Source organism: Melanostigma gelatinosum (assembly GCF_949748355.1).
Source record: "Melanostigma gelatinosum genome assembly, chromosome: 16".
Taxonomy (NCBI): Eukaryota; Metazoa; Chordata; class Actinopteri; order Perciformes; family Zoarcidae; genus Melanostigma; species Melanostigma gelatinosum.
This window is the reverse complement of record NC_136649.1, coordinates 24,911,540-24,936,539: the sequence shown is the minus strand read 5'-3', so window position 1 is coordinate 24,936,539 and position 25,000 is coordinate 24,911,540. Positions and strand designations below refer to the sequence as shown.

Here is a 25,000-nt window from a genome sequence, read left to right as displayed (position 1 = left end):
ACAGTGGTGATCACTGTGTGTCTTTATTAGTTATTATATTATTAGTTACTGTTATTAAGTACAGTGGTGATCACTGTGTGTCTTTATTCGTTATTATATTATTAGTTACTGTTATTAAGTACAGTGATCACATGGACAGACACTAACTCATCAAAAGTCTCTCCAGCTGTTAAAGCCGACTGACAGCTGATCCAGCTGTGATCAGCTGATCCTCCGTCATCAGAAACAGACGTCGCTTCACGTGACGCTTCAGAGGAAAGGACGTCTCATGTGTCTTAAAGTGTTCCTTTAATAACAGTTATAAAAAGAGGAACTTCAGTGTGTATCCTCTGGAGACAACGATTCTGTTCAGTGTAACATCAGCAGAATAAACACAAACTAAAAATCTGATTCAAGTGAACTCAGGAAGAACCATTTACATCAAATAAAGGAACAACAAAGTTTGTTCAAAGCCTCTCGTATTGCAGTTTGTTCCTTTAGAAAGTCTCTACAGTCTAACATCAACGTTTCATAACAATAATTCTTCAGAAATCTAAAATAAAAACTTCCACGACTCCGTCGCTGAAACTTCTTTAAAAAACGACTCGAAAGAAACTTTGAGTCGTTCAGTTTCTAAAAAAGAAATTTGTCTGTAAGACCAGAGAGATTCTTGCATAATAATAAAAGAAAGGAATAAAAGTTCAGAATAAATCAAAATGGCTTCAGATCCTTCATCTGGCACTCTGAGATTTAAAAAAAAAAAATGAAAAGTGCGTTACAAATAAAATACATTATTATTATTATTATCTGTGAAGACGAGGAGGAAGAGGAGAAGAAAAGACGGAGGAAGAGGAAGGACGTAAAAGGAGGAAGGAAAGAAGAAAAAAGATGGAGATCAAAGAGGAAAAGATGACAAAGAAAAAATGGATGAAGAATGGAAGAGGAGGAAGAGCATCAGAGGATGAAGAGGAGGAGAGGATGAAGAAGAGTGGATGAAGAGGAGGATTGGATGAAAAGTCTCAGAGGATGAAGAGGAAAAAGAAGAAAAAAGTAAAGGAGGAAGACTAAGAGGAGGATGAAGAGCCTCAGTGATGAGCCTCCATGTTGTGGACCCGGTGGTGAACGGCCTGCAGCAGCAGCAGAGAATACTCCTCCAGCAGAGCCGCTGTCTTCACCCCCCCCAGCCTCTCCTCAAGTCCCAGCATGCTCGGCACGCCGAGCGGCAGACAGTCGAGCTCCGCCCTCATGGCCTGGAAGGCCTCCGATAGGACGTCGGCTATCTGGTGCTGGTCGGGGGCGGAGTCATCGTGAGAGGAGCCTCTCACCTGGAGGAGAGAGAGAGAGAGAGACAGGTGAGGGAGCCGATGATGTCACTGCTGATGTCCTTCAACTGCCCTGCCCCCTTCCTGTTTCACAACCTCTGGTCTGAACCAGGAGACCCCATTTATTTAAAGTGTTGAAGCTGCATTCTCTCCACTGACTCCTCTGGTTGTCTATGAGAAAATGACTCTACTTCTCTCTTGATTTATTACCTCAGTAAACATTGTAAACATGAGTTTATGTCTCAATCTCCAGTTTCAAGTTTTCTTCAATACAGCATGATGTTCATTTAGTACATTATGGTCCATTTAGAGTCACACAGACCATAAAGCAGGGGATGCTTTAGGGCGGGGCTACACGGTGATTGACAGGTCGACACCCAGACGGCCTTCTTTAGGTGAGTTCACATCTAAAACTTCCGACATGTTGTCAGATATAAAAGCTGTATTGATACACAGACTCACCTTCCTGTACAGGTGTGTTGCTCTTTTGAAGCAGCTCTGCAGCTCATTGGTCAGAGCTCTGCAGGTCTCCACACTGATTGGCAGGTCTGCACACAGAGAGAGAAGGTGAGGTCACTCTACCAACAACAATACTGACAGCTGATTGGCTGAACCCCCCCCCCCCCTTCCTGTTTAGTTCTTAATCTAAATGTCTAAATGATAAGATGGAGGGAGTGAAGAAGAAGAAGAAGAAGAAGAAGAGACAAATAACATCAAACACAGAGAAACATCTCACCCGTCACCACGGAGCAAGAGGAAGAGGATGAAGAAGAGGGGCGGAGCCAAAGATGACAGTGTGACGGGATGAAGATGAGAGTCCAAACCTGCATCATCTCTTGGCTCCACGCTGCCGCTGCCTGCAGGAGTCTGAGATTCCTCCTCCTGCCGGGGGGGAGTCAGGGGGGAGACGGAGACCGGAGGAGGCCGTGACGAGGAGGCGAGGGAGGACAAGGAGGCGAGGGAGGGCTTGTCGGGGAGCGGTTTGCCGGGTACCCGAGCCTGGAGGCCACGGGGCGGAGGGGCCGCCTGGTTGCCATGGTTACCCAGAGACGAGGAGGCAATGACGACGGCAAAACCGGAAGCATGGGGGGGCGTGGCCAGAGCTGTGTTGGAGGTCACCATGGCAACAAGAGGAGGAGGCGTGTCTTTGACCTGAGAGGAGGGGGTTACCGATGATGAAGATGTCATTGGGGGGTCCTCGCCACATTCTGGGATGTTCAGGCCGTCGCCCACGGAGACAGAGCGAGAAATCTTAGCCATGGAGCTGGCGGTCGGACTCATGTAGGAACGAGACGCCACCGGAGTGGACGAGGACGAAGAGGACGACTTCCTCGGGGTGCCGACAGCAGACGATGTTGCAGACAAGATGGCGGCGGCGGCTGTTTCCTGTTGGGGGGACCTGGGGGAGGCGGGGCTTGGTATCTGAGGGGGCAGGGCTGTGGACTGGGGGAGGCGGGGGGAGGAGGGGAGGGTGGTAGGGCGCTGCAGGGGGGGGAGGGGCTGAGGCTCTCTCATTGGACAGGAGGTCGAGAAGGAGGAGTTACCTGAGGGAGAGAGAAAGTTTGAGGTTTGGGTCTTTATTTAACTCGTCACCTGAGTCTCTGGAGGTTCTGAGTCTCACCTGAGTCGGTCAGCAGGTTCTGGACCGACTGAGCCTTCCGAAGTCCGGAAGAGGAGTTCAGATGGAAGGCGGCGGCTCGGGCCGTCGGGCCCAGATTCCTCTTAGACTCCACTGCGGTCTGAATCTTCTTCTTCAGTGGGGGGGGTCGGGGGGTCTGCTCGTCCGAGGAGGTCTCCTCCGCCATCTGGTTCTGGTTCACATCTTGAGGAGGCTGGTCCTGGTTGATCCTGTTCTGGGGATGTGCCTGGTCGTGAACTGAGGAGGTTTGGTCCTGATTCTGTTTCTGGGTTTGGTCCTGGTTCCATGACACCCTCCGGTCCTGGGTCTGGTTCAGAGGGCGGACTTCTGAGACCAGAGGCCGGGCCTTCACCTCTCCTCCTCCTCCAGAAGTCCGAGATGGGAGAGGAAACACAGTCCGACTGAGGAGGAGAAACAGAACCAGAGGGTTTTAGATCAACAGTCTTTAGTCTCAGCTGATCCTGATCAGACTATTAAACATGTTGAGTCATCACAAAGTGTGGATCTGTGTCATCTGAGGTTTTACCTTCCAGCTGGATTCTGGGAGAGGAACCTGGAAGAGATGCTAATACTCTCACTGGAGCTGTGAGAAGCTTTGCTTGGACTTCCTGTGAACACACAGTTTATATGTTTGAGTCCTCCAGAATCAGAGGTTCAGCTCGACAAGACAGCTTAATAGCGACGCGTAAAAGTTAATTTCACTTAAACTTGAACGTCTAGAGTTCTTCAAGACAAGTCCAAGTCCAGAGACCTTTAACACAAGTCCAAGACAAGTCCAGGTTTAGAGTCCTGAGAGACCAGTTCAAGTCTAGAGTCCTGAGAGACCAGTCCTGACTACGAAGTCAGCTTCAACATTTGTATTCAATAATAAATAGATACCAGTTAAGAACACAAAGTTATGAATCTATTCTCTGGACTAGATCAGCGGACCATCACAGAGGTACAGACCTGATCCCGAGAGGTCGGCCAGTGTGACAAAGTGTTCCTTCAGGAAGGCTTCCTGGTCTGGAGTCTGAGGGACGAGCTGAGAGCTCACAACCTCTGTTGCTCCTCTTCCTGCTGCTGCTCCTCCTCCTCCTCCTTCATCCTCTTCCTCCTCCTCCAGCTCAGAGGAGTTTCCATCCACACTAAGAGGCTCAGTGAGCTCCGAGTCTACGAGACCAAAGAAAGAGGGGTTAAAGGTTAGAGACAGACACGAGAAATCTCCGTCCGTCTCACTGTGTCCGTCTGTCTCCTGCAGGTCTGTCTTAGTCTCTGACTGTCTCTCTGTATCTGTCTGTTGCAGGTCTGTCTGCGTCTCTGTATCTGTCTGTCTTTCTGTCTCACCGTCTCCTGCAGGTCTGACTGGACTGGACAGCCTGGAGCTGAATCCCAGTGAGCACCCGCTGTCTGGACTGGGTTTGTCCTGATGTCCACCTGAGGCAGGACACGCCTCCTTCACCTGGAACTCACTGACACGAAGGGGCAGGGGTTAGAGGGGGCGGGGTTTATAACAGAGTCAACATCCAAGCTAATACTTTTTACTTTCAGGACATACAAAGTACTTTCTGTTACATGCAGTGTTCATTCAACTGGGACAAACTACTTCCTCATAACAAGGGACCTCTTCCTCATATGTCTGCTGCAAAGGATTGTGGGTCAGAGTAGCTGAAAAAGCATGCTGGCTTCATGCTGCATGAATGAGACCAGACGTGGTAGAACATCCTGGTACCTTCCTGCCAGGCTCACTCTGTCCTCCCATTGGTCGGGATACAGAACCACAGTCTCCATGTCTGGGCTGTGGTTGGACAGCGGGATGAAGTCCGGCCTCTGATTGGTCCTCGCCTCATTGTCCTCTGCCTGGACGGATACAGAGTCACAGGTTCATCTTTCAGAGAGAGATATTGCTGATAAAATGTTACTAGCCTTTCTACCGTATTCCGTGGCCTTCTTCAGATACCTGAAGGTGCTCAGGTATCCTGTTGACATGGTGAAACACGGTGGAAAGGTTAGAGGTTAGATAGTGTGTGTGTTCTCACCCATGCAGTATTGACCTGCAGACTGATGCTGCTCCCCAGCTCATGATTGGTTCTGTGAAACCCCGCCCCCACACACTGGCCCATCCCACTCGGCCGAGGGGGGGAGGGACTAACATCAACGGGGCGTGTCTTCACCTGGGTGGGACGGACAAAAACTGGAGTTAACTCTGCGTTCAAAATCCTGTGTTTTCTTAAATGGAGTCTGGTTTGTCTTCCTGACCTCGTGCTCTGCCCCCTGGTCCACCTGTTCGTCAGGACGGTACGAGTCCAGCAGTCTCAGGTCCAACATGGACTTCACCATCAGGACGCCGTCACTGCCCGTCCTCCTGGACCACCGACGGCGAGGGAGGCGCCCCCCCAACGCGTCCTGAGGAGTCCCAGAGAAACACTGAGGTACACTGAGAGAGGCTGTTTACATAAGTATATATACATATATATACTCGGGTGTAACGGTTCACAAAATTCACTGTTCGGTTCGTTTCGGTACAGTAGAAAACTATAAATGCATGAGAAATGAACTTGATTTTAAAATATATTTATTCATTACAACTAACATCATAAAGTTATTCTTTGACTTTGAACAATGATGAACTATACCTGAGTGACCCATCTTCTGGGGTGTCTTCTTAGCAACACATAAGCATAAAAAACAAAAACTGCTCCTTAATGTTATGTAGTATTGTTACTTACATCTTCTCCATCATCATCTTAGTATGAACAATGATGGAACTAAACCTGAGTGAACGTGGCTCTTCATCTCCCATTCAGTGGTCAGTGATGTGCGTTACAGTCAGGTGATGTGTTACAGTCAGGTGATGTGTTACAGTCAGGTGATGTGTGTTACAGTCAGGTGATGTGCGTTACAGTCAGGTGATGTGCGTTACAGTCAGGTGATGTGCGTTACAGTCAGGTGATGTGTTACAGTCAGGTGATGTGCGTTACAGTCAGGTGATGTGCGTTACAGTCAGGTGATGTGCGTTACAGTCAGGTGATGTGCGTTACAGTCAGGTGATGTGTTACAGTCAGGTGATGTGTGTTACAGTCAGGTGATGTGCGTTACAGTCAGGTGATGTGTGTTACAGTCAGGTGATGTGCGTTACAGTCAGGTGATGTGCGTTACAGTCAGGTGATGTGTTACAGTCAGGTGATGCGCGTTACAGTCAGGTGATGTGCGTTACAGTCAGGTGATGTGCGTTACAGTCAGGTGATGTGTTACAGTCAGGTGATGTGTGTTACAGTCAGGTGATGTGCGTTACAGTCAGGTGATGTGCGTTACAGTCAGGTGATGTGCGTTACAGTCAGGTGATGTGCGTTACAGTCAGGTGATGTGTTACAGTCAGGTGATGTGTGTTACAGTCAGGTGATGTGTGTTACAGTCAGGTGATGTGTGTTACAGTCAGGTGATGTGTTACAGTCAGGTGATGCGCGTTACAGTCAGGTGATGCGCGTTACAGTCAGGTGATGTGTTACAGTCAGGTGATGTGCGTTACAGTCAGGTGATGCGCGTTACAGTCAGGTGATGTGTGTTACAGTCAGGTGATGTGTTACAGTCAGGTGATGTGCGTTACAGTCAGGTGATGCGTTACAGTCAGGTGATGTGTTACAGTCAGGTGATGTGCGTTACAGTCAGGTGATGCGCGTTACAGTCAGGTGATGCGCGTTACAGTCAGGTGATGCGCGTTACAGTCAGGTGATGCGCGTTACAGTCAGGTGATGCGCGTTACAGTCAGGTGATGCGCGTTACAGTCAGGTGATGTGTGTTACAGTCAGGTGATGTGTTACAGTCAGGTGATGTGTGTTACAGTCAGGTGATGTGTTACAGTCAGGTGATGTGCGTTACAGTCAGGTGATGTGTTACAGTCAGGTGATGTGTGTTACAGTCAGGTGATGTGTTACAGTCAGGTGATGTGCGTTACAGTCAGGTGATGTGTTACACTACAGAGTCCGGTCTCATGTCCGCCGCTATAAATGTACCAATCGCCGTGGTGATGCTTTAGCCCTGTTCTATCGGTAGTGAACAGCTGCTTAAACGCTTCGGGGAGAGTTGGAAGCGTGTGTGCTGCTCCAGGTGTTCGTTTAGTTCCACTCACTGCCACACTGGGCTGATGTCTGTGTGAATGAGTTAACATGTTTGAGGTATTCACACTGATGGAGCCTACACTCGTGTAACAAATGCAACATAGCGTTGTTTTTTAACCACCGCTCTCTCGCCATCGCCCTCATAGTTCACAGAGAAACCAACGGGGCTCCAAACACCAGACCTGCAGGCCGTTGGAGGATCTTCTAGTTCTGGTCTACAGCCATACTGCAGCGAGCTAGCTTCATGTAGCCGCTACACTGTAGCGTCTCACAGCGCAGAAGTGCCGACTGGAGTAGAACGTGTTTCTTTGGTGGTGGGCGTGTCAGAGAGCACGCTGTCTGTTACGTCATGTGGGTTGCCAGTTTGACAACAGTGGCTCCACCGAAAACATAATATTTCCCACAATTTAAGCTTCTGCATTTTCCAAATGCACTAGTATTATTATACTATTACTATTATTGTATTATACTAGTATTATTATACTATCACTATTATTGTGTTATACTAGTATTATAACTTTTAATTTCTTTTAACTTGTCTTGTTCTGTGTTTTTCTGTCTAACTATGTGTTCCTTGTGTTGCTGCCTGTCTTGCCAGCTCTCCCTTGCAAAAGAGATTTTTAATCTCAATGGACTACCTGATTAAATAAAGGTTTAAAAAATAAATAAATAATCTTTTATTGAAACATATTGTTCGGTTCGTCATGCGTACCGAACCGTGAGCCTCGTACCGAACGGTTCGGTACGAATACGCGTATTGTTACACCCCTAATATATACAGCATAAAACACAAACAACAAAATGTCCTCTGACCTTCTTGCCGTCTCTGCAGAACTTTTCATCAGACATTTCTGCAGGAAAACAAAAAACAAAAACAGGACAGGATTTATTTTCATCAGCTGCTGATCTTTCCTACGATTTAACTGTGAACTCAAACACAACCCTCACTGATCACTTTGTTGTGTTCTAGTTTATCCTTCCAGCCTGAATATCAAGCTGATTTATTTCTGTCTGTTGTCACTTTACACGTTTCTGATTATTGTGATCCACCATCCAGACGACATGAGCTCCTTTAATACGACTTCTATCCAGCTCTCTGCTGATTGGATAAAACTTACGCTAACACTTTAGCATGCTGTGTAACCATGGTAACATACCTGTCTCCTCCAGGCATCCTGCTGTGGCCATATAAGAACTCCTGCACTCCTCCTCCTCTTCCTCCTCCTTGTCGCTGTCGGACGACATGTTGACGACACGAGGAGAAGATGCCTCCCGGCTGCACCTGCACACACACACACACACACACACACACACACACACACACACACACACACTTTGCTCAATTTACTCACATTAAATGTTGTGTATAACTTGTGATATAATTCAACAAGTTAGTTTTTGTAAATGAACGCTGACAAACACATCAGGTCCTACAAGCCGAACATTTACCTGAGGTTCACCCCTTTTTGCTGTGGTGCATTCTGGGAGGTGTGAGTGCTGCTGGGAGGTTGAAGGTCAGCGAGTCGCTGCCTCATCCTGATGGTCAACTCTGGACTGAGACGCCACACGAAGATACAGCTGCACACAAACAGAGGTTGTATTAGCACTTTAATGAAATACTTTTCTCCACGTGTTGTAAACTGTAAAGAACACAATCTGTATGATGAAACATTACCTGTCTCCAGACACTGTGATCAGGTGTCTGCAGTCACTGCTGAACTTCAAACCTGTTACTATCTCTGACAGACAGACGGACGGAAACACTGTTAGAGAGAAATATACATATGTACGTAGATTCATACGTCATGCATTCATTCACTTTTGTAGTCTGATTACTTTTACAACATATTATACTATGACTTTTTTTGCCTTTCTACAGCAGACTATGAAAAAAAGTTAGAAAAAGTCATATTATAGTATGTCGTAAAAACAAAAAAAGTCACTTTTTATATATCATAAAGTCATAGAATGTCGTAAAAACAAAAAAAATCTTTTTTTAAAAGTCATAGTATACTATAACGTAACATATATATATATAAATACATCCATTCATAGTAATGGACTGAATGACTTCACTGACCTGAGTGTCCGAACATCGTGGCCACACATTCTCCAGAGTAGAAGTCAAATATACTGATGTTCTTATCCGAACAGGAAGTGGCGATGTAGAGACCTGACGGGTCGATCTGCACCTGAAGACAGAGGAGGGGGAAGTTAACACCTGCAAGAATAAAGAATCATCTACACCTGATGTTACGATGGAAACACTTACCTTAATGAGAGTCCCGTCCTCTCCCTGAGAGCCTTTATACATCTTCTTCTGTTTACCGTTACTGATGTTAAAGATCCTGTAGAAGTAGGAGGAGGAGGAGGAGGAGGAGGAGGAGAAGAGGAAGAGGATGAAGAGGAGCCGGAAGAGCATCATACATTTACAGTTAGGACACAGAGATAAAACAAAATACTTCACAGATTATATTTATGTTTCGTATTAAAGAGTTAGTTCCTAATGTGACCAGCAGGAGGCAGCCTGAACACACAGCGCTCTGGTCCAAAAGTCCAATTATGACCTCAGTCGTAGAAGAAGAAGACGGGAACGTGATAATCCTAATCCTCCTCCTGGTGCCTGCTGGGTAATAACCCAGCCCGGTAATAACATGTTTGTCAGATACACACACTCACTCTCACACACACACAGACACATACCTGATGCTGCGGTCCTGACAGCCCACTGCTGCGTACTTCCTGGTTGGTTCCACGTCCATGTCGTACAGAGTGGTCTTCCTCACCACGTGATGAGTACGAGTGAACTCCAATCCCTCCTCCATCTGTGAGGAAGAGGAGGAGGAAGAATAGGAAGGAAAACTCATTTAATTTTACTTTGTTTTATTAGATTGTTTCTCATATGTAGCATAAATGTAGTGCAGTACAAGTATGAAGCAAATACTCTAGTAAAGTACAAGTACCTCAAACAAATACAAGTACACTACTTGAGTGCATGTACTTAGTTACCATCAGCTACTGTGTGACATCACTAGGTGACATCACCAGGTGTGGCTCTCACCTGCTGAGCGGTGCGGAAGTAGACGCTCTTATCGGCTCCACAGCTGATCATCCTCACCTTCCCCTCATTGGCTGACAGACAGGAAGAACAGGAAGATGTCAGAGGGATGATTCATACCAACAACCTCAACATCAGAGGTCACAGAGACTCACCGGCGAATCGGACGGCAGTGATGGAGGACGAGTGTTCGTCCAGAGTCTGAACCAGACTGTAGTCTCGGCCTGCATCCAGGACGTGGATCAGACGGTCACGACTGGCTGTGGCTAACAACTGGAGACCTGAGAGACAGGCAGGGAGACAGACAGGGAGAGGAAGACAGAGAGAGACAGACAGGGATGTTTTGTGTTATGTTGGGTGTGTATCGTGATTTGTTATGTATATATTTTGTGTCACCTCTTCAAGAAGTGCTACCCTGAGCCTTCCACTTAGCAATTATTGTATTCATACTAGTTTGTTGCACTTGTTTTCGTTTGTTTCTGCACTGTGCTTCGGTTATGCTCTTAGATGCTTGTTTAAAGGAGATGCACTTATGACTTCTGGTGACAGTTCTCTTGAATCCCAGTGTTGAATACACTTATTGTAAGTCGCTTTGGATAAAAGCGTCTGCTAATGACTTTCATGTAATGTGTATTATTTGTTATGTATATATTTTGTTATGTTGGGTGTATATTGTTATTTGTTATGTATATATTTTGTGTTATGTTTTGTTAGCTGTTGCATTATCAATTATGTTTACATATTGTCTTATATGTTGTGTTTATATATATATAAATATATACATACATATATATGTACATATATATATGTACATATATATATATACATACATATATATATACATATATATATGTACATATATATATATATATATATATATATATATATATATATATATATATATATATATATATATATATGTACATATATATATATATATATATATATATATGTACATATATATATATATATATATATATATATATATATATATATATATATATACATACATATATATGTACATATATATATATATATATATATATATATATATATATATATATATATACATACATATACATATACATATATATATATATATATATATATGTACATATATATATGTACAAAAATATCTACATAAAAGGCTGTAGTGATCTAGAATTAATTGTAACATATAGCAGATATGTCACTATCTATATGTGGCATTCTAAACGTGAAGAGGCGGGGCTTAGGCGGCTTCTCTGTAGTCCAGATCAGAGAAGCTCCGTGAACTATCGACCAGAATGCCGGCTCCGGCGCTGAATCTATTTGAGGACGCTGATTGGCTAAATTGTATTTCACTCATTTATATCTTTAATCAGCATTAAAGCATCATTGGCTAAGCTGCTTCATAGACCCGCCTCTTTGGGGCAGATTGCATGCTGGGTGTGCGAGTGTGTGTAGGGGTGCTGCCGGCTCACAGATGGAAACCACGAGTGTGAATACAGATCGCGAGGAGTAGTATAAATATCAGTCAGCGATTATGAGCTTTAAGTATCAGAGTAAATTTAACGTGTTCTGTGAAGCATAGAATACAGTCGGGGTCGGCGATCTCAGCGCGAGGGCCGGTTGATGATGGAGGTGGTCCGGTATTGGACCGGCCCAAACCCCGTTGGCCTACCGGGGATTCCCCCGGTATCCCCGATGGCCAGCCCGCCCCTGGTATCGATTAGTATTCGCATCGCGTTTGGTGTGAACGCACCTTCAGGATCACAACGAATGACGGCATGTATGAGCCTCAAGAATGAGCTAAGAAAGTTAGCGGAAAGATTAATGTGAGACAACATCCGGTTTCTTCAGACGAACATCCGGTTTTCAGAATAAGATATTTCAGAATAAGATAAAGTATGAATTATATTCACACGAGTATACACAAGTATAAAACATGCTACCTTCGCCTAATACACCTAAATTGTGCGTAAAGTGTCTTTATTCTTTGATCGCTGGGTCACCATCATCACCTCTGAGTTACATCATCATAGTGATGAACAGTAGAGCTGCATTCACATGCTCTAACTGTCATGAAGACATTTAGCTGAAACGTGCTGAAACATGTTGTTCCTGTTGCACAGCAGTGGAACGTTTCACAGTCACACACTGAGCACAGATATAGAAGAGATAGAACTGCTGCTGTGTAAAAGGAATACTGCTGTTAAAAAGCACCTCATTTGTTTTAATAAGTGTTTGCAAACCAAATGTTATTGCCCTTTTGTTCACATAGCAGTACTTTCAAAATAAAAGTGCACAATACACTACTTTTGAATTCATTATTGAACTTTGCCATAACAATGCGATTAATCGCAAAAAATACATGCGATTAATCGCGATTAAATATTTTAATCGTTGCCCAGCACTAATGTTTGTATATATATACATACATTAGTGCTATAAATATATATATATATATATATATATATATATATATATATATATTTAAAAAAATATATATATATATATATATATATATATTTTGTGTTGTATACAGTGTTTCCAAACTTTGTTGTACATAGTCTTTATATGTTGTATTATATAGTGTTATATATTGCTATCTATAACATCTATAACATTTACATATTGTATTTTACATATATAGTGTGTATATGTTGTACTCGACATTGTATTTAAAAACGAGTGGTGTCTCACCAGTATCTGGTTTGGAGAACTCGAGGCAGAGAATCTCTGAGTCGTGAGCCTGAACATTCAAGATCTCCTCCATACCGTCCAGATCATGGATCCTAAAACACACACACACACAGTTTATGTAAATAAACACTTCTCCTGTCATGTCTTCGGAAAATTAGAAGAAGAAGAAATCGAACAAGATGTCTGACACACTCATAATATATGTATATCTATATATAATATATATATATATGTTAGTGCTGGGCAACGATTACAATATTTAATCGCGATTAATCTCATGCGCAAAGTTCAATAATGAATTCAAAAGTAGTGTATTGCGCACTTTTATTTAAAAAGTACTGCTATTTGAACAAAAGGTCAATAACATTTGGTTTAAACACTGTAAACACATCAGGTTCTTGTTAGCAGCAGCATTCCCTTTACACAGTAACAGTTATAACACAGTTATAATGATTCTGATCATAGATATTCAGCCGGTGTTCACAACTTTATCTTCATGTGTGTAAGAGATGCAATTTAAATATACTTCTTGAAAACTGCTAGTGATAACTAAATGATGCTTGTTATACATATTCCAAACAAAAACACTTAAAAAACTCGACAATATGTATTTTAATATTGTCACTGCTGTAAATGGTTTGATTTACTTTTATTGTGAAGAGCATGAAAACGGAAGTGCTTTTACTTTGAAGAGACAGGAAGTAGAATGGTACGTGTCCTTAACGCTAACAATTTTGACAATACGTAGAAAACCACATGTCGGGTGCAAGAGCGCGTTGTGTTCACTGTAACACTGTAATACTGCAGTTCAGACAGTAACGTGTTCCGGTCAAACAACACGTGTCTTGGTCCTCACGAGAAGCTCCACTTCACAACAGTCACGTTTGATCTGTAACAAGGCGATCGTGCGCGCGCGTGCGTGTGTTTGTGAAACAAGAGTGAACTAGGTGATGGAGGGTAGGAGGGGTTCTGGACCCGGTGGGGGGGAAGGAGGAAGTGACGCCACACAAACACAGCTGTTAACTGCTTGCTGCCTGGTTCTTGTGTTGAAAATGTCCGCTTAATAATAAATAAATAAAAACTGCGTTAACGTGCGATAATATAATTGTGTGGCGTCTCTTCCTGTTTCCTTCACCTACTTTCCCCTGGGTCCTAAGTCCCTCCATGTACAGCTTCTTATCACCCTCTATGTACCAACGTACACCTATAACAAATACCACACATATTACGGTCATCAGCGTTGCATATGTGTCTGACCAAAATACCACAAAAATAAATGATTAATTGAAATGATATTTTTAGACTTTTTAAAGTGTTTTTGTTTGGAATATGTATAATAAGCATCATTTAGTTATCGCTACTGAGAATTTAACAAACATTAAAAAAAACATGACGTGGATAGGTTTGCAGTTTTCAAGGTGTATATTTCAAATTGCATCTCTTACACACATGAAGATAAAGTTGTGAACACCGGCTGAATATCTAGTACTGTAACTCCTGCTGTGTAAAGGGAATACTGCTGTTAAAAAGCACCTGATTTGTTTAAAGTGTTTGCAAACCAAATGTTGTTGACCTTTTGTTCATATAGCAGTACTTTTCAATAAAAGTGCGCAATACACTACTTTTGAATTAATTATTGAATTTTGCGCTGAACAATGACATTAATAGCAAAAGAATCATGTGATTAATCGCGATTAAAAATTGTAATCGTTGCCCAGTACTAATATATTTATAATATACTGTATATCTATAATATAGCTATAGATAATACATATATATCATATATTTATATATTATATGTATCTATAATATAGGATTTTTGACTTCCTGATTTTCGGTTTTGTTGAGTTACTCTGAGTGAACTTTAGTTCACTCTGTTAAGCAGTGATGTATATGTCTTGGGCTTTTATTGTGAAAGGTAGGAATGGAGAGAGTGAAGCTGCAATGCATTGCCAATGTGGCAGCAATAAAAAGTTAGTTCGGACTACAGATTCTCTGTGATGACTTTACTGCCTTTATAAGAAAGAGGCGCCACCCCTTTGCTGGCGACTCTGTCACCTGTGCGTCTGTGTTTTTATGTTTTTTACATCTTTTAAATGCCTTCTGAGTCATGATCATCAGCGTGATCAAACTTTGACGACGAGACCATGGCTGCACTTAACAATGGCACTTTAGTTTGCCTCCTGTGGCTTTGTTTTATCCTTTTCTGGAAAGCCGCTCAAACACTTCAAGTTAGGAGCGAAACAGGCCCATTTTATATCTCCTACAGTCGGCAGGAGCTTCTTCATCTGCTGCTTCCTGCATCAAGCGGACAGAAGCCTGACTTCGATTTGTCGGATACCAAGCCCGGGACCAGGAAGAGAGGCCGCAGAGGTGGGGTACAGTCGGCGGGGGTACAAACCTGTGCTACCCTCCGCTACTATGGGGAATGTCCGCTCCTTGGCTAATAAGACGGATGAGCTGTCAGCCTACGTGAGGTACGATCGCCAATTCCGACAGAGCAGCCTGCTGTGTGTTACGGAGACCTGGCTGTCTGACAGGATACCTGAGTCCCATGTGAACATGGAGGATTTTCACTACACAGGATGGACAGAGACCCAGTGAAGACTAGAAAAAAACAAGGGGGTGGTGTTTGCCTTCATGTGAATGACCAGTGGTGTCATCCTGGTCATGTCACGGTGAAAGAGCGTTTGTGACCCGAACATTGAGCTGCTCGCGGTAAGTTTCCGACCTTACTATTTGCCCAGGGAGTTCTCCATGTGATCGTTCAAGTTGTCTACATTCCTCCATCGGGTAACGGGAAGCTGGCCACAGAGACCATATCAAGAGTCACCCATGACCTGCAACGCTGCTTTCCAGACGCGCTGGTTCTTATCAATGGGGATTTGAATCACTGCTCTCTCTCTGCCACCCTACCCTCTTTCAAACAAATGGTGTCATGCCCTACGAGGGCTGATACAACTATCGATTTGTTTTATGTAAACATTAAGGACATTTTTATTTCAAAGATGCTCCCCCCTCTTGGACAATCGGATCATAATCTGATATTATTGACACCCAGCTACTCTCCTTGAATCCGGAAGCTGCCAGTTACGTCCACGTCTGTTGGTGTGTGACGGAGGATGCATGTGAACCGTTCAGAGGGTGCTTTGAGTGCACTGACTGGACTGTTTCTGGAGGATGACAATGATCTGGACAGCATCTCTGATAAAGTCACCAGTTATATTAATTACTGTGTCGAGAATATCATTCCCTGTAAACAAATAAAAACTTTCCCTAATAACAAACCTTGGGTGACAAGGGAGATCAAAGCTGCTATTAATAGGAAGAAAACTGCTTTCCTCAGCGACAAAGACATGATTAAAACTGCCCAAAAGGAATTAAAAGCAATAATCAAACAGGGTAAGCGTAAATATAAGGAAAGGGTTGAAGGACAGATGTCCAACAGTAACACAAGGGGCCTCTGGAACGGCATGAAATCTATTACTGGTTATGGGACCAGCTCTGCAAGCGTCCCTGGTGCTGGGATCAATGTAAATGAAGCAAACCAGTTCTTTGCGAGGTTTGATGAATTAGATTTCTCTGCATCTCACGAGAGCATCCTCTCTTCTCTTGCACCGAGTAGTCCTGAGGACTGTAGCCCAGCTATTGGACTAAATGTTGAGGAGGTTCGACAGCAGCTAAAGCGCCTTAAGGTGAACAAGGCAGCAGGCCCCGACGGTGTCCATCCACACCCTTAAGGTCTGCGCCGACCAGCTGTGCTCAGTCCTTCATTTGATCTTTTCCTTGTCTCTGTCTTCATCGGAAATTCCAGTCATGTGGAAAACATCTTGTTTAGTCCCAATCCCAAAGAAAACCAGTGTGAGGAGTCACGGTCTTACTAACCTGAGACCTATAGCTCTGACGTCGCACATAATGAAATGTTTTGAAAGGGTTGTCCTGGGTCACCTGAGTACACATGTCTCAGTCTTCCAAGATCCTTTGCAGTTTGCATACAGGAAGGGTGTAGGGGTAGATGATGCACTACTTTTTATGCTCCACACTATTTATAGTCATCTTGCAACAACTGCCAGCTCTGTTCGGATCATGTTCTTTGACTTTCCAGTGCTTTTAATACAATCCAACCGCACCTGTTAGCTAAAAAACGTATGACTTTTAAACTGCACAATACAACTGTTGCTTGGGTTTTGGATTACCTTCTGTCTCGACCACAGTTTGTCAGGCTTGATAACAAACTGTCTGACACCATCTTAACTAAAACTGGAGCACCACAGGGAACAGTTTCATCCCCCTTTTTATTCTCACTCTATACAGCTGACTACAGGCAGAGCCATGTGTCCTGTAACATCCAGAAGTTCTCAGATGACACTGCTCTGGTTGCTCTACTTACCCGAGGCAACGACCTGGCCTACAAACGGGAGGTTGAATCATTTGTCAGCTGGTGTGATGAAAACTTTTTAAAACTAAATGTTGGAAAGACCAAAGAGCCGGTCATTGATTTTAGAAGGAAGAAGGAGGAGGTCTCCCTAGTGACTATTGCAGGTCAGCAGATAGAGATAGTCCAGTCGTATGAATATCTCGGGGTCTATCTGGACAGTAAATTAAACTGGAAGAACACTGATGCTGTTCTTAAAAAGGCTCAGTCAAGACTCTTCTTCCTGAGGAAGCTTAGATCCTTTGACATCAGCAGGAAGCTTCTTCATGTTTCCTATCAGGGGATCTTGGCTCGTGTTCTTTTTGATGCTGTGCTCTGCTGGGGGGGCATCACTGTGGATGATAAAAACAGGATCAATAAGATGATCACAAAGGCTGGCTCAGTGATTGGTCTAACCCCAGACTCACTAGAGGTCACTGTTGAAAAGCGAACAAGGGCCAAGTTAAAAACAATTGTCTTGTATGAAGGCCGTGCACTACACGGTGTCTTCAATGGATTCCGAAGCTCATTGAGTGAGAGACTCAGGATGCCTCAGTGTTCTACTGAACCACTAAGAAGCTCATTGAGTGAGAGACTCAGGACACCTCAGTGTTCTACTGAACCACTAAGAAGCTCATTGCGTGAGAGACTCAGGACGCCTCAGTGTTCTACTGAACCACTAAGAAGCTCTTTGAGAGAGACTCAGGACTCCTCAGAGTTCTACTGAACCACTAAGAAGCTCATTGAATGAGAGACTCAGGACGCCTCAGAGTTCTACTGAACCACTAAGAAGCTCATTGAGTGAGAGACTCAGGACGCCTCAGAGTTCTACTGAACCTCTAAGAAGCTCTTTGAGTGAGAGACTCAGGACGCCTCAGAGTTATACTGAACCACTAAGAAGCTCATTGAATGAGAGACTCAGGACGCCTCAGAGTTCTACTGAACCACTAAGAAGCTCATTGAGTGAGAGACTCAGGACGCCTCAGAGTTCTACTGAACCACTAAGAAGCTCTTTGAGAGAGACTCAGGACGCCTCAGAGTTCTACTGAACCTCTAAGAAGCTCATTGAATGAGAGACTCAGGACGCCTCAGAGTTCTACTGAACCACTAAGAAGCTCTTTGAGAGAGACTCAGGACGCCTCAGAGTTCTACTGAACCACTAAGAAGCTCTTTGAGAGAGACTCAGGACCCCTCAGAGTTCTACTGAACCACTAAGAAGCTCTTTGAGAGAGACTCAGGACGCCTCAGAGTTCTACTGAACCACTAAGAAGCTCTTTGAGAGAGACTCAGGACGCCTCAGAGTTCTACTGAACCACTAAGAAGCTCTTTGAGAGAGACTCAGGATGCCTCAGAGTTCTACTGAACCACTAAGAAGCTCTTTGAGAGAGACTCAGGACGCCTCAGAGTTCTACTGAACCACTAAGAAGCTCTTTGAGAGAGACTCAGGACGCCTCAGTGTTCTACTGAACCACTAAGAAGCTCTTTGAGAGAGACTCAGGACGCCTCAGAGTTCTACTGAACCTCTAAGAAGCTCTTTGAGAGAGACTCAGGACGCCTCAGAGTTCTACTGAACCTCTAAGAAGCACTTTGAGAGAGACTCAGGACGCCTCAGAGTTCTACTGAACCACTAAGAAGCTCATTGAGTGAGAGACTCAGGACGCCTCAATGTTCTACTGAACCACTAAGAAGCTCTTCCGTTCCAGCAGCAGTCCGATTCTTTAATGAACACCTTTAGAGGTTTTTATCTTTCTGATGTCGATCATGTTTTATATGGCATTGTCTGGTGTTATTGATCCTTTGTAATATGTTTTTGTCTGCTGTGTACTGTGTTGTTGTGTACTGTGGACTGTGTCGTCTGTATGAGTTTTTGGGTGGCAAAAGAGTTTCCCCACTGGGGATTAATAAAGTTTTTCTAATCTTATAAGTAAAACTCATAGCCCCACCCACCCACAGCTCACCTGAGGACACCCATGCGGTCTCCAGAGGCCAGGTGCTGTCCATCAGGACTGACTCTCAGGGTCCTAATGCCCGCCCGGCTCTGGTCAGTCTGCCCGTCTGAGCCCAGTGACCCCGCCTTCTCCGTGGTTCCACTTGTGACTGTGGCGCTCTCCGGGTCCAGGAGGGTCGAGACGTTGTCGTCCACATAAATTACCTTCTGTAGGTCCTGAGGGGTCAAGGTCAGTGAGATCAGGAGGGTGCCAGGTCAGTGTAGAGGTACAGCTGAGGTGTACAGGTGTAGGTCAGGTCAACAAGTGCAGCTCAGGTGGACAGGTGTAGGTCAGGTGTAATATCACTATTACGGTAAAGGTGTGTGTTCTTATACCTGGCTCAGGATGTTCCTGGTGAGGAGCTTGTGGCCATCGGTGTTCCACAGTCGGATGGTGTTGTCTGAGGAGCAGGACAGGTACGATCCGGGGGGCAGATGTGCCCCTCCTCCTCCTCCTCCCCCCTCCGGGTACACCTGTAGGAGACACAATAGGAGGTGCTCAACTGAAGAGTTTCAACATAAATAGATGCCATAAAGTTGTCAGGCATCTCATGTTGAATCCAGGCTAGCTGTTTCCCCCTGTTAGCGGTGTTTATGCTAAGCTAGCAGCTGCTGGCTGTAGCTTCATATTTTAAAGAGTTCACTAAACTGAGCTTTTAATTCATTAAGTAAGATGTTAGAATATATTCATGTGTCTAGGACTTAATTTCCCTTTTGTGGAGTTATTCATTAATATTATTCAGTGTGGCTTTGTGGCACAAGGCAGTAAAACTGCCTGTGCCAAAGCACACTGTTTATTATCCATCGGGCTTAATAATAACAATCATCACCTTTTTCCAAAGTTTGGCGCGCCTCTCCTCACACAGTGCTGCAAACAGCGGCTTGAAAAATACATCAAAACGTGCGGCCTGATCGGGAATAGTGTGCATTCTATTTTTCGGAGAGATTCGCCCAGCGGTTTTCCCCAAAATCCCGGAAAACCCAGAAAAATGGAGCAAAATTAGGTTTGGCGCGCTTCTCCTCACACAGCGTTGCCAACAGCGGCGTGAAAAATACATCAAGACGTGCGGCCTGATCGGGAATAGTGTGCTATCTATTTTTCGGAGAGATTCGGCAAGCGGTTTTCCCGAAAATTCACGAAAATCCCCAAAAGCTGAGCAAGTTTCAGGAACATTTTGGGTCCGTTTCAGATTTTATAATGGGTGTGTATTGCACAGCTCGTTAAGAGCTAGAGCATAACCGTCAGAGTGGAGCAGAGCAGGAAAATCTTCTGTGATTTTTCCAAACAAATTGCTCCAGCTCCCACAATTTTTACTCTTTATACACCATTTTGGCCAAAAAGCTTGGAAATGTGTCTAGGACTTAATTTCCCTTTTGTGGAGTTATTCATTAATATTATTCAGTGTGGCTTTGTGGCACAAGGCAGTAAAACTGCCTGTGCCAAAGCACACTGTTTATTATCCATCGGGCTTAATAATAACAATCATCAGCTTTATCCAAAGTTTGGCGCGCCTCTCCTCACACAGTGCTGCAAACAGCGGCTTGAAAAATACATCAAAACGTGCGGCCTGATCGGGAATAGTGTGCATTCTATTTTTTTTGTGTGTGTGTGTGTGTGTGTGTGTGGGGGGGGGGGGGGGGGGGGGGGGGGGGCAGGAGGAGGGGGGGACTTTTTGAGAAGCGGAGGGTGAATTTGTTTGAGCACACTGTCAGGATGAGCTGATGTGAGCTCTGCCCTCCGGACAATCCAACGGACTTACACATTTGGCTCAGGGAGCCTCAGAGCGACATGAACTCCAACCAGCTGCTCCAATAGACTCCATGTTAAATCTCACCAGTCATTTCTCAAAGAACGCAGACAGTACCAGTTTTGTATTTTGCACTGGAGCTCACATTTTTAACACCACAAACATAAAAACACATCTCTGCATTTGCCAGAGTCTTATCTCTCTCACGGTATCCATATTTTATTGATTAGTCTCATGGTTTTGGTATGAAGGGCATATGTTTGACAGGTCGTTTTGTTGAAAATCACTGTACACTCTCTCTCTTAAGTAGCCTCTAACACACAGGTGCTCCAATCACCAACAAGCACACAGGTGTTGATATGAGGTCATTAGTGATGTTGATAAACACACAGAGGCACCGAGACACACGCACACACACTCCTCTCCCTCTCTCTCGCTCTCTCTCTGTGTCTCTCTCTCATACAGTCATTCAGGTCTGCCTGTCTCACTCACTCTGTCGCTCTCTGTCTATCTTTCTGTATGTCTCTCTCTCTATCATACATATTCAGGTCTTAGATATTTTTAGAGGACTTTTCCCCTCTCACAACCCCATTTCAAATTAAAAGCCCCACAGAATGAATTCTAACTGGAATGCGTGTGATGACGCCTCTCATTTTAGTGTCAAACATTATCATTCGGTCTCCTCTCCCCCTCTCGCACTCACCCAGTCCCACCCTTTCAAAATAAAAGCCCCACAAATACAAGATTCAATCCAAGAGTATGAATCTAAAATGCAGAAAAAAAGAGTAGCAGTATCTCAATTGAACCTGAATGACGCTACCGGTAACATTGGCGTGTATATATTGCGACGGGCAGTCGAAGCCACACTGTCAAAATTTCTTTAGGAATTTTCTAGTTATTGTTATTATTCAACACTGACCTCCAGGCTCCACACACAGGATGAGTGGTAGAGGGCGGAGTAGAGCTTCCCCGCCCTGCGGGGGTCCCGGAGGTCCCGGACGTCCCACACGTAAACACTGTGGTCGTTGTAGACGCACGACAGCCAGCGGCTGGCGGGGTCGTAGCTCACCGCCACCGTGTCCGGGTACCGGGCCTCCGGTCGGCTCGAGAACAGCTGACTGAGGAGGAAACGGAGCGAGACGTCATCATGACAACTAAAAAACATGGTAAGTTGTCTACACGTCCAGTAAGAAACTGACTGTTTATGTGTGTATATGTGTATGTATATATATGTGTGTGTGTTACCTGGCGTCCACCATACTGGCGATGTCCGCCCCCAGACAGTGTGGGCGGGGCAAAGTACACAGGAAGTGCAGATTGACGGGGCTGAAGGCTCGAACCGTCCCGTCAGAACAACCACAGAAGATCAACTCGTCTGTGACGGACAGACACGTGGCCTGAGACGCCTGAGGACACACAGACAGACAGAGAGGAGGACACACAGACAGACAGACAAACAGACAAATAGACAGGACAGACAGACAGGTGAGTCCTGACGTCCACTTTGTCTCTCTGAGTTCTGACACCATGAAGATGAGGATGTGTTTGATCTGTTAGAACTAAACAACATAATACTTTTACTTTGTTGAGGACTATGTTTTAGCGGTGGATGAATCCACATTTGGTTCTCTAACATGTCTCATGTCACTAACATGTCTCATGTCTCCAACTGTCTCATGTCTCAAACGGTCTCATGTCTCAAACGGTCTCATGTCTCCAACATGTCTCATGTCTCTAACATGTCTCATGTCTCAAACATGTCTCCAACTGTCTCATGTCTCCAATATGTCTCATGTCTCCAACTGTCTCCAACATGTCTCAAACTGTCTCATGTCGCCAACATGTCTCTAACATCTCTCATGTCTCCAACATGTCTGTTGTCTCTAACATGTCTCATGTCTCCAACATGTCTCTAACATGTCTCATGTCTCCAACATGTCTCATGTCTCTAACATGTATCATGTATCCAACTTGTCTCATATCTCTAACATGTCTCATGTTTCCAACATGTCTCATGTCTACATGTCTCGAACATGTCTCATGTCTCCAACATGTCTCATGTCTCTAACATGTATCATGTATCCAACTTGTCTCATATCTCCAACATGTCTCATGTTTCCAACATGTCTCATGTCTCAAACGGTCTCATGTCTCCAACATGTCTCATGTCTCTAACATGTCTCATGTCTCAAACATGTCTCCAACTGTCTCATGTCTCCAATATGTCTCATGTCTCCAACTGTCTCCAACATGTCTCAAACTGTCTCATGTCGCCAACATGTCTCTAACATCTCTCATGTCTCCAACATGTCTGTTGTCTCTAACATGTCTCATGTCTCCAACATGTCTCTAACATGTCTCATGTCTCCAACATGTCTCATGTCTCTAACATGTATCATGTATCCAACTTGTCTCATATCTCTAACATGTCTCATGTTTCCAACATGTCTCATGTCTACATGTCTCGAACATGTCTCATGTCTCCAACATGTCTCATGTCTCTAACATGTCTCATGTCTCCAACATGTCTCATGTCTCTAACATGTATCATGTATCCAACTTGTCTCATATCTCCAACATGTCTCATGTTTCCAACATGTCTCATGTCTACATGTCTCGAACATGTCTCATGTCTCCAACATGTCTCATGTCTCTAACATGTCTCCAACTGTATCATGTCTCCAACATGTCTCATGTCTCCAACATGTCTCATGTCTCCAACATGTCTCCAACATGTCTTTTGTCTCTAACATGTTTCATGTCTCTGTCTTTTGTCTCTAACATGTAAATGAGGTGAGAGAATGTGAGTGGGAGAAGATTCAGACAGAGAGGCTGTTTCACTGAGCTGCTGCTTCAGGGGTTAGAATTTATACTGTAGTACTGGTACTGTAGTGCTGCAATACTATAGTACTGTAACACTGAAATACTGTAGTACTGTAATACCGTACTACTGTAATACCGGAGTGCTGAAATACTGGAGTGCTGGTACTGTAAGACTGGAGTACTGATACTGGAGTACTGATGTTGGAGTACTGTAATACTGGAGTACTGATACTATAGTACTGATACTGGAGTACTGTAGTGCTGTAATGCTGGAGTACTCATACTGGAGTACTCATACTTGAGTACTGTAATACTGGAGTACTAATGCTGTGGAACTGATAAGTACCAGTACTACAGTATTACAGTACTACAGTACCAGCACACAGTATTTCAGTATCAGTACTCCAGTACTAATACTACAATACCAGTATTAAAATACCAGTATTACAGTACTACAGTATCATTACTACAGTATCAGTACTACAGTATCAAGGTAAGGCAAGTTTATTTGTATAGCACATTTCAACAACAAGGTAATTCAAAGTGCTTCACATAAAACCATTAAAAGCATCAAAACATAAGGCAAAAGAAAAGGAGATTTAAAAACAATTAAAGAAACAGTGTAAGAAATAAAATTCAGTCGTAAAATGTAAAGGAGATTTAAAACATACATTGAAACAATAATTGATGTCTCCCTGAGACATTACGCTGCACGCAATCAACCATACACTGCCGCAATTCTGCAATTACTCGCACACAAACCACGTCTGGAAAAGATCTCTGCCGATCTGCATTTTATAGTGTATGCCTTGCACGAACTCGGTCCCGGAGGAAATGGCGATATATTGTGCAGTCCTTTTAAAACCATTAAAAGCATCAAAACATAAGGCAAAAGAAAAGGAGATTTAACAGCAATTAAGAACAGTGTAAGAAATAAAATACAGTAGTAAAATGCAGAAATTGATTAATATGTTAATTGAATGTGGGTCAATTAAAGGCAGCAGCAAACAGAAAAGTCTTCAATCTTGATTTAAATGAGCTGAGGGTCTCAGCAGACCTGCAGCTTTCTGGGACTTTGTTCCAGATATGTGGAGCAGAACCCTAACCCCCTCTGAAAACACCAGTGAACTATTTATTCACAAGTTCTCCTCCACACCAGCCCTCTTTTGCCTCTCAGTCAATGAGCTTGTAGATGGCTTCAATTTTAAAGTTAAAAATATTATTGATGCCATTGCACCCACTAAAGTG

At 44.0% G+C, this 25,000-nt stretch overlaps 1 protein-coding gene across 1 annotated transcript in view; it reads right to left on the bottom strand.

The window, feature by feature from the left end:
• Positions 1 to 271: 271 nt before the first annotated feature.
• Positions 272 to 25,000, bottom strand: part of mapkbp1 (mitogen-activated protein kinase binding protein 1) — a 35,793-nt gene continuing 11,064 nt past the window's right edge. The window contains exons 8-31 of the mRNA XM_079287229.1: positions 22,175 to 22,335; positions 21,849 to 22,047; positions 19,518 to 19,655; positions 19,153 to 19,358; positions 12,781 to 12,872; positions 10,251 to 10,376; positions 10,099 to 10,169; positions 9,741 to 9,862; positions 9,310 to 9,385; positions 9,118 to 9,229; positions 8,713 to 8,776; positions 8,487 to 8,615; positions 8,195 to 8,319; positions 7,851 to 7,888; positions 5,179 to 5,325; positions 4,959 to 5,093; positions 4,652 to 4,779; positions 4,267 to 4,391; positions 3,889 to 4,092; positions 3,467 to 3,548; positions 2,923 to 3,341; positions 2,126 to 2,845; positions 1,764 to 1,849; positions 272 to 1,304 (exon numbers count right to left, since the gene is read on the bottom strand). Of these exons, the coding sequence (XP_079143355.1) occupies positions 1,065 to 1,304; positions 1,764 to 1,849; positions 2,126 to 2,845; positions 2,923 to 3,341; positions 3,467 to 3,548; positions 3,889 to 4,092; positions 4,267 to 4,391; positions 4,652 to 4,779; positions 4,959 to 5,093; positions 5,179 to 5,325; positions 7,851 to 7,888; positions 8,195 to 8,319; positions 8,487 to 8,615; positions 8,713 to 8,776; positions 9,118 to 9,229; positions 9,310 to 9,385; positions 9,741 to 9,862; positions 10,099 to 10,169; positions 10,251 to 10,376; positions 12,781 to 12,872; positions 19,153 to 19,358; positions 19,518 to 19,655; positions 21,849 to 22,047; positions 22,175 to 22,335 (3,945 nt within the window). The 3' untranslated portion in view covers positions 272 to 1,064. The remainder of the gene's footprint in view (positions 1,305 to 1,763; positions 1,850 to 2,125; positions 2,846 to 2,922; positions 3,342 to 3,466; positions 3,549 to 3,888; positions 4,093 to 4,266; positions 4,392 to 4,651; positions 4,780 to 4,958; positions 5,094 to 5,178; positions 5,326 to 7,850; positions 7,889 to 8,194; positions 8,320 to 8,486; positions 8,616 to 8,712; positions 8,777 to 9,117; positions 9,230 to 9,309; positions 9,386 to 9,740; positions 9,863 to 10,098; positions 10,170 to 10,250; positions 10,377 to 12,780; positions 12,873 to 19,152; positions 19,359 to 19,517; positions 19,656 to 21,848; positions 22,048 to 22,174; positions 22,336 to 25,000) is intronic.